The 12470-nt window shown below is 48.8% G+C and overlaps 1 protein-coding gene across 5 annotated transcripts in view; it reads right to left on the reverse strand.

The window, feature by feature from the left end:
* ANGEL2 (angel homolog 2) overlaps window positions 1–12470 on the reverse strand; it is a 387853-nt gene that overhangs the window by 58076 nt on the left and 317307 nt on the right. For all 5 annotated transcript variants that reach the window (XM_086927870.1, XM_086927871.1, XM_086927872.1 and 2 more), the window contains one exon: window positions 10374–10537. In XM_086927870.1, coding sequence (XP_086783996.1) covers window positions 10374–10537 — 164 coding nt within the window. The remainder of the gene's footprint in view (window positions 1–10373; window positions 10538–12470) is intronic.

Below are 12470 nucleotides of genomic sequence, written 5' to 3' on the forward strand. Positions count from 1 at the left end.
AACAACCTGCAATCATCTGAGCCCAACACCAGGTGGCGATCTATTGCTAAGCGTACGATCTGCAGCTCATATGCCTCGAACATCTATTTTTATCGGTAGCGGTGAACTTGAATACACAAAATCATATCCATATCTGGGTATTCTCATGGATAATAAGGGTTCCTTGCAGGAAGCTATAAGGGCAAAGAAACTATTATTTATGAAAGCCACGACTGCTCTTGTAAATTTTGCCCAGAAGCGAGGAAAAAGACCACCCTTGGAGCTGATAAAGATATACGAGGCCAAATGCGTCAGTGCAGATTTATACGGGGCGGGGATATTGTAATGTATCAGTAATAAAAAAAGTAGAAAACGCTTTCATCCGCTATGTATTGGCAGTCCCATCCTCTACTTCAACGTTTGTCTGTCATTCAGAGCTGGGACTGCAGTATATAACAGATAAAATAAGAGTCCAGCCACCCTTATTGTGGCATCGTATTTGGAAGTCAACAAAGGCAACTTTTAATCAAAGAATTATAAGCGATTCCCTTAAACTAGAGAAAACCCTAGATATAAGATGGCTGAAATATATTAAAGATTTTATGATGGACAGGGGACAGCCTGAGTATATCAGTAATCCATCAAAGCTGAATAGCATTTCCAGAAATTATTTTAAAAAACAGTGTATACTTCACATGGACGCGTTGAGATATGTAATTGAAGCTCACAAGCCCACAGTTCGCCAAAACCAGTCGATTCTTTTCACCTTAGAAAATGCAACCATATCTGGATATGAAAGATTCGTACTGGTAAGATTCAGACTAGATTGCTTTTATCATTTAGTGTCGTTCCCTGAAACAAACGATTGGTCAAGAAACTAAGGACCATGCCTGTGTGATGGGGTTGCCGCCCAATCAACAATACACATCGTGTTATTCTGCAAATATTATGGGGTATATAGAAAAAGATGGATCATCCCAATTTTGAAAATGTGGGGTCTGAGGCAATGTCGCCCGGCTTACTTCGCACTCCAATTATTGCAGAAGGATTGTTCTGCAAAAAATATTGCATTATTTTTTAAAAACAGTTATAAAATCATGAAAAAATGTAATACTATTTGTAAAAAAAAAAAGACTTGTCTATTTTGTATAAAGCCTTTCTGTAAATTATGAATTTGTTCAGATGAAATGACTAGACCGTTGCTTTGGAAACACGTGACACTTTTTTATAATACAATGGATGGTTCTTTTTTTAAAACTAAAGATTTTAAATGTTTACATTCTGTATTCGTATACTACGCTTTTATGTTTTTTAAGTCTTGAAAAGAAACCGAATAAAGTGAATTTGATTTGAAATGGGAGTTACAAAGTCACATGCCTTTGTAAAGAAATGTAACGCAAAACAAAGATTTGTGCTACTTTGAATGGCATTTCCTTGTGGTAGGCATTGCACGAGTGAAGCATGGGCGTTCCTATGCATCCACCCATGGAATCTCAGATTAACTTAAAGCAGTAATCCTAGAATTGTACCAAAATGGTGCGCCTACCACAGAGAATCATTACAAGTAGAACTATTTTAATTTTCCTAGTTACTTCCTCTTTCTGTGCATGATGCAATCTAGGTCATACATAGAGTGAATTGCTTTTTAGGATTGTTTTTGTGCAGGAAGACACCCCTTCCTGCAAAAAACAATCCTACCTGTAACGTAGGAAACTTGCAGCATGGTGTATAAGGGTTCCTCAATCAGTGCACTAGCGGAGAGCAGAAGGGAGTCACATGATTAGGGCCACTTATGCTCCACTACAAGGCAAGGTAAAAGCTGAAGAGTCATGGTGTGACCACAACACAAATTTATTTAGCGGACCGTGTTGTCTGGTCTTTGAGTCCCAGTGCGCTTCAGGGGTTGGGGTAGGGGCAGCACTTTCCTATGCACTTCTGAACCAGGTAATGAATGAGTCCTGTAAGTTATGCACTGAATTTACTAATGATGATTGCTGCAACGTTTATCAACTGCCTTGTTATATATTAAGTTGGTAAGTGCTTATATAACATTTATGAGTAGTTTGTATGTTGTAAAATGATTTGTGTGCATAAACCTTAATATTTCACAGTACTTGGAAAGTAATTATATTACACCTACAGTGGGATGAGGAACACAAGGGCTTTCTCAATGGTATGTCAAAGTCAAATGGTAATTATGGGTACTAGAATGTGCGTGAATGTCACTGCTCGACTGTCACAAGTAAAGGGGTCTCAACAAGCAATGGGGTTGCATTTTTGCTGCGAGGAAAGTATCTTCCACCTCTTGAAAGTTAAAGTGAATCTAGAAAGATTGTAGCAGCTACATTTCTTTCTATAGGTTTACATTTACATTCTTGCATGCTATTACAAAAAATCTCCCTGCTATATTCCTAAAAAACACTTCATGAAACATTTATCTTGACTTAACTTTTAAGTTTTCCCTTACCCATGTATTTTGAATGCCCCTCTCCTTCCCCTTCTATTTTCTGCATGCATCCTGCATGTATAGACTACTATAAATTACAAGCCTATCATAATCTCTTTCTTTGAAACCATGTCCCTTCAAGCTAAAAATAATAATTCCATCAACCATTTGATCCTCACATAAACCACTCTAATGATAACAGTAATGTCATTAATAGATCACAAAGAAACTTAACTAAATGCATGGAAGGGTTTGAGAGCACAAGACTAAATCTCAATAACCAACAGTGGTGTATTACTCGCCGTAAAGCACATCAAAACCTCGTCAAGAAGGGTAAGCGCTATATAATTTCAATATTTTAGTATTAATGCCGTATTTCTGCTCTCTCCATTTCATGTACTCATGGCTACTTTTAGATGTTAGGGGGTCATAACTTGTGCTGTGTTGTGTTGCATGAAATATTAGTAAATCTGCCTCGGAATGAGTTAGGGATGACTACAATATTGCATTCTGATATTTCAATTTTAAAGCAGTACTGAAGCAAAATTAACTACCAGACTTTTTGACAAGGACCTTGAACAAATTTAGCTTCAGAAACTAAATGTAAAGGCATCTAATCAAGATAACTAGAAAAAGTTTTTTTGTAGTATACTGCAGAATTTGAATAAATTATTTTGAATTAGCTTTATACAAATATCGATTATTTTGTATTTTTCACACATATTTATTATTGCTCGAGAAGTACAATACCTGGATAAAAAAAACTCATCATTGTGTTTATACCACACTACAAGAGCAGAAATATTAAGCCTGGTTGTGGTTGGCTAGGCATACCCTTCGATAGACCTTGCGTGCTGAGATGTGGAAGTGCAGCGATCACTTTTTGTGCGGTGCAAACGAGGGTTGACCTGATCTGCGGGCGGCGCCATGTTAGATAGAACCTAGAATCCCAGTTATGTTTTAGTTGTCCCCAACATTATTATCCGCATCCTGAGTTAGCAGCTTTCACTACGGTACATTTACTACCATTTATCTGATAGACCATGCGGTTAAACAGACACTCATTTACAGTATATCAGGGACTTGTATGAGTCACAAACTAAGAGGCACATAAATGTGCACAGAGACATTTATTAATACAGTGAATTTGGCATATGTAAGTAACGCAAATGTAATAGCAACAATATGCAGGCAAGCTATACAGTATTGCAGATATCTGCTTTATTCTCTTGCTGTGAAGAAAACCAATAAAACAGATTCAAACAAAAGAAATCATTGTGTTTATCCCACAGAGTAGAAATACAATTAAAACATCAAGATACGCAGGCACTTTTATCTCATTATCGCTTGATTCTACAATACAACAATTACAAATATTTTAGTTTAGCTAGTCAACTTGTTTCACATTTCCACTGGCAGGTTTATCAAGGTATTAGCGTTAAAAGTGCACTGGCTACATTACTTCAGCAAAGTAAAGAACAAGTTACTTACCTTCGGTAACGATATATCTGTAAGAAACATTAGTTCGTGTTAGATTCCTTACCTTAGAATATCCCCAGGCGTCAGTCTGGATCCGGAAACTTTTGCGTAGCAGTACCCCTGCGCGTCGGTAGGCGTCGTCTGCAGGCGTCCCCTGCGGCTCCGCGTCCGTCGTCGGCGCCGTGCGCCGTGATGACGTCGCTGGAGTACATAGACGCCGCCTCCGCGCGCTGACGTCAGTTCTTTGCACACAGCTTTTCCGCGCCAGGAGACGCAGAGCCATGAGAGAACCAACACTGGTGCCATGTAAAAACTAGGGCCCTGAAAGGGATGACCTTAACCCTAGGTATCAGTTCGCAGAACGGGGAGGATGGGTGGGTTCGGTAAGGAATCTAACACTAACTAATGTTTCTTACAGATATATCGTTACCGAAGGTAAGTAACTTGTTCATCTGAAAGAAACACGTTAGTGTTAGATTCCTTACCTTAGAATACATACCCCAGCAATACCAACCCCGGTGGTGGGTCTGCGAACCAATACAAAACTACACCAGAAAGTCCTGGAGGACAGAACGGCCAAAGAAGCCATCCCTCCGGACTTGACTGTCCAGGCAGTAGTGCCTCGCAAAGGTGTGCAGCGAGGCCCACGTAGCCGCCTGGCAAATGTCCTGCAAGGGGACTCCCTGGCCCAGGGCAGTAGTAGCCGCCGTGGCCCGAGTGGAATGGGCCCTCAGCCCAACATGAGGCTCCTTTCGAGCCAAAGAGTAGCACGCTTTGATGCAGAGGACGACCCATCGAGAGATGGTTCGTTTACAAACCGCCCGTCCCTTCTTCGCACCCACGTAGCCAACAAACAGTTGGTCATCCACCCGGAACTGGCGTGTGCGATCCATGTAAAATGAAAGCGCACGTTTTGGGTCCAGACGATGGAGCCGCTCTTCATCCTTCGAAGGATGCGGAGGCGGGAAGAAGGAGGGGAGGGTGATGGACTGCCCGATGTGAAAGGCCGAAACAACCTTGGGCAGGAAAGAAGGTCTAGTCCTCAGAACCACCTTGTCAGGATGAATGGACAGGAAAGGAGGTTGGACAGAAAGAGCCTGGAGCTCACTCACCCTCCTGGCAGAGGTGATGGCAACCAGGAAAGCCGTCTTTAAAGTCAGGAGACGGAGAGGGCAAGAATGAAGGGGCTCAAAGGGAGCACACATCAGGAAAGTTAGAACCAGGTTCAAATCCCACTGAGGCATCACAAACGGAACAGGTGGAAACATGTGAGTGATGCCTTTCAAGAATCGAGTTACAATCGGGGATTTGAACAAAGAAGGCTGATCAGGAAGCCTCAAAAAGGCTGAAAGGGCAGAAAGGTAGCCCTTGATAGTGCCCAGAGCAGAGCCCTGCCGGGCAAGAGAAAGAAGAAACAGAAGAACCTCCGAAAGAGGGGCAGAAAGAGGGTCCACAGCCTTTGCTGTGCACCATGCCACAAATCTGTTCCACCGACAGGCGTATACCGACTTAGTGGAGGGACGCCTGGCTGCCAGAATAACATCACAGACTTCAGGAGGCAAGTCAAATGGCCTCAACTGCCGCCGCTCAATCTCCAAGCATGGAGGTGGAGACTGGACAGGTTCGGGTGGAGGACCGTCCCCTGCTGCTGCGACAGAAGGTCCTCCTGAAGGGGCAGGCGGATCGGGGGACCGACTGACATGCTGAGTAGCTCGGGATACCAGTACCTTCGAGCCCAGTCCGGAGCCACAAGGATAACTTGGGCCCGGTCGCGCCTGATCTTCTTCAGCACTCTGGGCAGAAGTGGTATAGGCGGAAAGGCGTATAACAGACCACAACTCCACTCGCGCCGAAAGGCGTCGCCGTGCGAGTGCCGTCTTGGAAACTCCAACGCGCAGAACTGATGACATTGCGCGTTCTCGTCTGTGGCGAATAGATCTAACCAAGGCTCTCCCCATCGCAGAAAGATGCCTTGCGCCACGTCCGAGTTCAGACGCCATTCGTGATCCATCGAGCACCGACGGCTGAGTTCGTCCGCCCTGGCGTTCAGAGAACCTGCCAGGTGTTGAACCGCCAGAGTCACGCCCTGACGTTCCAGCCATTGCCAGAGGCGCAGAGCCTCCTGGCAAAGGGTCCACGACCCCACTCCGCCCTGTTTGTTGCAGTACCACATGGCGGTGGTGTTGTCGGTGAACACCTGCACTACACTCCCGTTGACAAAGGGGAGGAATGCCTTCAGTGCCAGACGAATCGCCCGCAGCTCCAACAGATTGATATGGAGCCGGGACTCCGCCGGAGACCAGATGCCTCTGATCTCTGCCTCTCCCAAGTGGCCACCCCAGCCCTGGAGGGACGCGTCCGTCACGACAACGTGCTCCGGTTGGGGAAGGGAGAGGGACTTGCCCTTGACCCAATCGCGGTCCGTAAGCCACCACTGCAGTTGTCTCGCAGTGCCCTCCGAGATCAAGACGTGGTCGGACAAGTTGCCCTGATGCTGGGCCCACTGAAACTTCAGGTCCCACTGCAGAGCCCGCATCCGCCACCTGGCGTGATGCACCAGAAGGATGCAGGAAGCCATCAGTCCCAGCAGCCGCAGCGTCAACCTGACCGAGACTCGGGATAGCGGCTGAAAGATGGGAATCAAAGCCTGAATATCCCGAACCCGCCGTTCCGGAGGATAAACCCGAAACTGCGCCGAGTCCAGAACCGCTCCGATGAAAAGGAGCTTTTGAGAGGGACACAGGTGTGATTTCGGCACGTTGATGGAGAACCCCAGGTCGTGCAAGAGGTCTGCCGTCATCTGAAGGTGGTGGACGACTGTTTGGGGCGAGCCCGCCTTCAACAACCAATCGTCTAGGTAGGGGAAGACTGAAACCCCCAACCTGCGCAGATGGGCTGCGACCACCGCCATCACCTTTGTGAACACCCGTGGGGCGCTGGTAAGGCCGAAGGGGAGCACGATAAACTGAAAGTGCTCCAGGCCTACCGTGAACCGCAGGTAACGCCGGTGGGCCGGCAGGACGGGGATGTGAAAATAGGCGTCCTGCAAGTCCAACGCTACCATCCAGTCTTGTGGGTCTAGAGCAGCCAAGACCTGAGCCAACGTCAACATCTTGAACTTCTCCTTCCTGAGGAAGCCGTTGACGTTCCTTAGATCCAAGATAGGACGTAGGCCCCCCTTGTCCTTCTTGGGCACCAGAAAGTAGTGGGAATAGCAACCACGCCCTACTTCTGGCCCAGGAACGCGCTCGATGGCCCCCTTGGCCAAGAGGGCCGTAACTTCCTCCTGCAGAAGTGTCAAGTGGTCCCCCGACACACGGTGGTTCTGCGGTGGCATGGCTGGAGGAGAGGTCTCGAAGGGGAGGGAGTAGCCCCTTCGGACGATTTGCAGCACCCACCTGTCCGAAGTGATCGCGCGCCAGTGAGCGTGGTGATGGCGAACCCTGCCACCCACTGGCGTCACATGGGGCCGAAAGCACGGACTAGGAGGATTTTGGGGTAGATGCTGCGGGGGAAGGTGTGGTCTGACCCCGCCTTTGTCCCCGACCGCCACCACGGCGGTTTCCACGGCCGCCACCGCGTTGGAAGGATTGTTGCGGCGCGTGGCTGGCAGCACGTGTGGGGGCGCCCCTTCCTTGGCCACGAAAGGGACGAAACGAACCCGTTTGCTGACGCTGGGTCGAGAGACCCAAGGACTTGGCCGTGACCCTGGAGTCCTTGAAGCGTTCCAGCGCGTGGTCCGCCTTGTCACCGAACAGGTGACAGCCATCAAACGGCATGTCCATCAATGTATTCTGGACATCAGCCGAAAAATTGGCGGATCTCAGCCAGGCGTGGCGACGAATCGCCACCGTCGTTGACATAGCTCTGCCCAGCGAGTCGGTCGTATCAAGACCACACCGTATTGAATATTTCGCTGCATCCCGGCCCTCAGCCACAGCTTGACCGAGTTTTGCCCGCACCTCCATGGGGCATTCTGGCAGCAGTTCCGCGACCGTATCCCACACAGAGTGGGTGTAGCGGCCCAAGAGGCAAGCGGTGTTGCAAGACCGCAGGCCCAAACTAATGGACGAGAAGACCTTTTTGCCAAACTGGTCATACCTCTTGGATTCCCGGTCGGGCGGGGCCGACGGGAATGCGGACTGGGAGGTCGAGGCCTGGATCACCAGACTCTCAGGAGTGGGGTGGGTAGACAGGTACTTGGGGTCGTCCGGACAAGGACGGTGGCGCCTGGCCACGTTCCGATCAACAGGCGCACCTGAAGCGGGCCTGGACCACGTGCCCAACAGAACGTCTGACAAGGCTTCATTAAAAGGCAGCAGTGGCTCCAGTGGGCATGACTGCGGTTTGAAGACCTCGGTGAGGATGTTAGGCCTCACGGCCGCGACGGGGAGCTCAAGGTGTAAGGCCTTGGCAGCCCTCATCAGCACCACAGAATAGGCAGCTCCCTCCACCGATGCCACGGTTGGAGGAGAGATCAAACCAGGGTTAGGGGAGTCGTCCAAACCACTGGCATCCCCCAAGTCACCCGTCCAGTCCGGGTCATACTGGCACTCGCGTGACAGAGGGTCCTCGGACCCCTCCCAACCTTCACCGTACTCCTCATCCTCTCCGTATTCGGAGTCAACGATGAAGACCGGCTCCTCGGGGTTCATGGGCCCCATCGGCGCCGGGACCGGCGTCGAGCGACGCCCGTCCGGCGCCGCGTCCGGCGTCGGAGAAGGTAAGGGGACGGCGTCGCCCGGAGCCGGCGCCGGAACCCCACCGCCGGCCGGAGCCGGCACTGGAGAACCGGCGCCGCGCGGGGGCGGCGTCGGGGGTAACCCCGATGGCAACGGCGCCGGGGAGGCCGGAAGACCAGCCGGCGCCGATCCCGAAGGCCCTTGCGGCGCCGGGGTCGGAGCCGTCGGCGGCGCCGGGGCCGGAGCACCCGACGGCGCCGAGGCAGGGACACCCGAACCGCCAGGGCCCCCAGACGGTAGCACTGGGCCCGAAGGCACCGTAGGCCCCGTCGGAGAAGCGAGCGCCCTCATGGCCATGAGGAACGCCTCGATCTCCTCAGGCGTCGCGCCATGCCCAGGGACCGGAGGGTATGAGGCAGGCCGCGCCGGCGACTCTCGCGGAGGGTCGGGGTCACCCGAGCCCCCGGCCGCATCGCGCGAGCGTCGGGGGGGAGTCGGGGGTACGATGACGACGCCCCGACTTCTTGTGCTTCCTACCTGACGAGCCTGACGAGTGGTGTCGACTTCCGGAACGCTCGGCGCGGCTCCGCGACCGCTCCCTCGAACGCTCTCTCGACCTCCGGCCGGACCGGGACCGCTCCCGGTCCCGACGTGGGGCCGACACCCAGAGCTCCAGTAGCTTGCGGGACCGCTCCCGCCTAGCCTTGTTGGTGAGGGCCCGGCAGTCGACACAGGAGTCCACGTCGTGGTCGGGGCCCAGACACCGGAGACAGAGGCGGTGATGATCCGTGACCGACATCGTGCGCTCACAGTCATCGCAATTCTTGAACCCAGGCATCCTATCAGGCACAATAAGAGAAAAAACAATCGAAAAACTTGGTCAAAGACCGGAGTACTGCTCTTCAGATCTGCGTCCACTGACGCGGAAAAAAGAAGAACTGACGTCAGCGCGCGGAGGCGGCGTCTATGTACTCCAGCGACGTCATCACGGCGCACGACGCCGACGACGGACGCGGAGCCGCAGGGGACGCCTGCAGACGACGCCTACCGACGCGCAGGGGTACTGCTACGCAAAAGTTTCCGGATCCAGACTGACGCCTGGGGATATTCTAAGGTAAGGAATCTAACACTAACGTGTTTCTTTCAGATGCGTCAGTTTTAAGGTTGTCAGTCTGCACTCAAACTCTTACTGGTTACTGTGATCATGGATACCGAAATTTTGAAAGGAAGTGGACACTTTAAAAAAAAAACAGATTTCCATTGTTTGAACAGGCCTGATGGTCTCAATTTAAGAGAAGTGTGTCTGGTAGAATTAATGGTTTAGTTTATAAAGTGGTTCTATTGTAACACCTGCAATGTTTGAGCACAAGAGGCACACCGATTCATTTATTTTAGTTTGTTTTACACAGAATAGGACCTGCTCCTCACTTCCAAGTTTTGTACTTTTATTGGTAGAATGGTTTTAATTGATTATGCACTCAAAAATAAAAAACAAAACTGTATTACACGAGGAACTCAATTCCTCACACCCAAGTGGGACATTATCTCTATTAACAAACCCTGGTTGGAGCATCAAGGACATTTAGCTCTCCGCAATAGACAACAGTGCTTATCTACAGAGGTGATTGGAATCCAAGGATGGAGAGACTGCAATCACTTTGTTCATCAGATAAGGTGCTGTATTTTGCATCTTCTAGTACAATCAAGTATGATAAAATAAAAACCATGTTAAATCTCACTCCATAAAAACTCTAGGAAAACAGAGGGCAATTACTATATTTATTTACCTGGTGGTAAGGATACGTCGTTATTTGCTGCAGAATAGAAAATGTAGTCCACTGTAACAGCAGTCCTAGAGTGGCAAGTGGTTACCTCTGGGATTCCAGTTCCAGGGATAAAATGAGAGTACACAGAAGACAAACTGAATCCATGCTGCAAGCTTGATTTTGGTCTAGAGATGTAACCAGAAACATAAAATATTGGTTTAACACTGTTAAAAAAAGTTACCACTTTATTTTCAGAAAACGATTAGTTCACTAATCACTTCTTTAACCCCTTCCATGCTGATGACGAACCCCAGCCGTCATGCACTGCGGGCCTGGGGTTCGTCACGGCCCGGCCCTGTTCGTGTTGTTTACAGCACAGCATGGGAATCGCGGCCGCATGAAAGGGGTTAACGTTTAACTCTTGGTGATGCCCAGTAAGAAACCAATAGGAACGGCCATCATCTCAAGCACAGACAGGTGACTGTTCTATAACAACTAATTAAAGATATAAAGGATAATCTTACTTACCCAGTAAGCATCTGTTCTTGGCATGTAGAGCTGTAGATTCACATGCTTTGCATTCTCCTGCCATCTAGTGTCTAAGAAATATTTCCAGTCACAAGCTAAGTGACTCCTCCTTTCGGTGCTAGTGCACATGGGCATAACTCCATTGTTAGTTTGTTTTCCTCGCAGAGGGTGAGAATCGAGTAATTAAGTAAGGAATAGCGATGTCTATGCGCATGTATGTAGAATAAGATCGAGAACTGCAACAGCTACAGGTACCCGGGGAGGCGGGTGGGCGTATTTGAACCTACAGCCCTACATGCCAAAAACTGATGCTTATTGGGTAAGTAACATTATACGTTCGAGGCATTTGAGTTGTAGATCACATGCTTTGCATAGACTATACAGCAGTATTCTCACAAAGCTGTGGCCAACAGGTAGCTGTTGGAGTTGTCTGGAAGAGTGTTCAAAGTACATCCTGGCCCACATTAGCTTGTTGTCTCGCTAACACATCTACACAATAGTGTTTGGTGAATGTCTGCGGTGTAGACCATGGTGCAGCTTTACAAATGTTCACTATGGGGATGTTTCCTAAGAAAGCCACAGTAGCCCCTATTTTGCGAGTGGAATGCGTTCTAGGGGGTATTGTTAAGTTTCTCTTTGCTTTTGCATAAAAAGTTTGAATGCATTTTACAATCCAACTGGCAATACCTGACTTGGATATAGGATTGCCCGTGTGGGGTGGTGCAAAAGCAACAAAAAGTAGTTTAGTCTTACCAAATGATTTTGTTCTTTCAATGAAATATAAAAGGGCTCTTCTGACATCCAAGGTGTCTAGAGCTCGCTCTGCCACAGAATCAAGTTAAGGGAAGGTTACCGGTAATTCAACTGACTGATAGATGTGAAAGGCAGATGCTACCTTAGGTAGAAATTTGGGTTAGTACGAAAAACCACTTTATCTCTGTGAAGTTGGAAAAAGGTTTCTTCTATAGTTCGTGCCTGTAGTTCACCCACTCTCCTCAGTGAAGTGATTGCAATGAGGAACACAGTTTTCCAGGAGAGAAGCTGTGTCTCTCCTTTAGGGTTCAAAAGGTGGGCCCATTAACCTTGTAAGAACGATGTTAAGTTCCACACTGGATCAGGTGGAAGTCTTGGTGTTATAACTCTTGAGTTCTTCCATGAAAGCTTTGATTACTGGCACTCTGAGAAGTGATAAATGTTGCCTATTTTGTAGCTACACAGCTATTGCAGCGAGATGCAGTCGGATAGAAATGTAAGCTAATCCGGACTGCTGCAAGTGTATCAGGCAACAAATGATATTTTGCATAGAAGCATCAAGAGAATGGATGTTGTGGCTATTGCAATGGATAACAAAACGTTTCCATTTGGCTGCATAACAGGCTCTTAGTAGGCAATCTGGCCTCTGGTGATGTTCATACAGTCCGATGGGAGATTTAGATAACCAAACTAGGACTTCAGGAGCCAGATCACAAGGTTCAGTTGTTTGGGGCCTGGGTGTCTGATTTCTACATGGCTCTGTGTGAGGAGACAGATTGTGAGGTGCAGCTTTTGATGTGGAACTAGTGACAGCTCCAACAGGGTTGTGAACCACAG

The sequence above is a fragment of the Lissotriton vulgaris genome, chromosome 6, assembly GCF_964263255.1.
Source record: "Lissotriton vulgaris chromosome 6, aLisVul1.2, whole genome shotgun sequence".
Lineage (NCBI taxonomy): Eukaryota > Metazoa > Chordata > Amphibia > Caudata > Salamandridae > Lissotriton > Lissotriton vulgaris.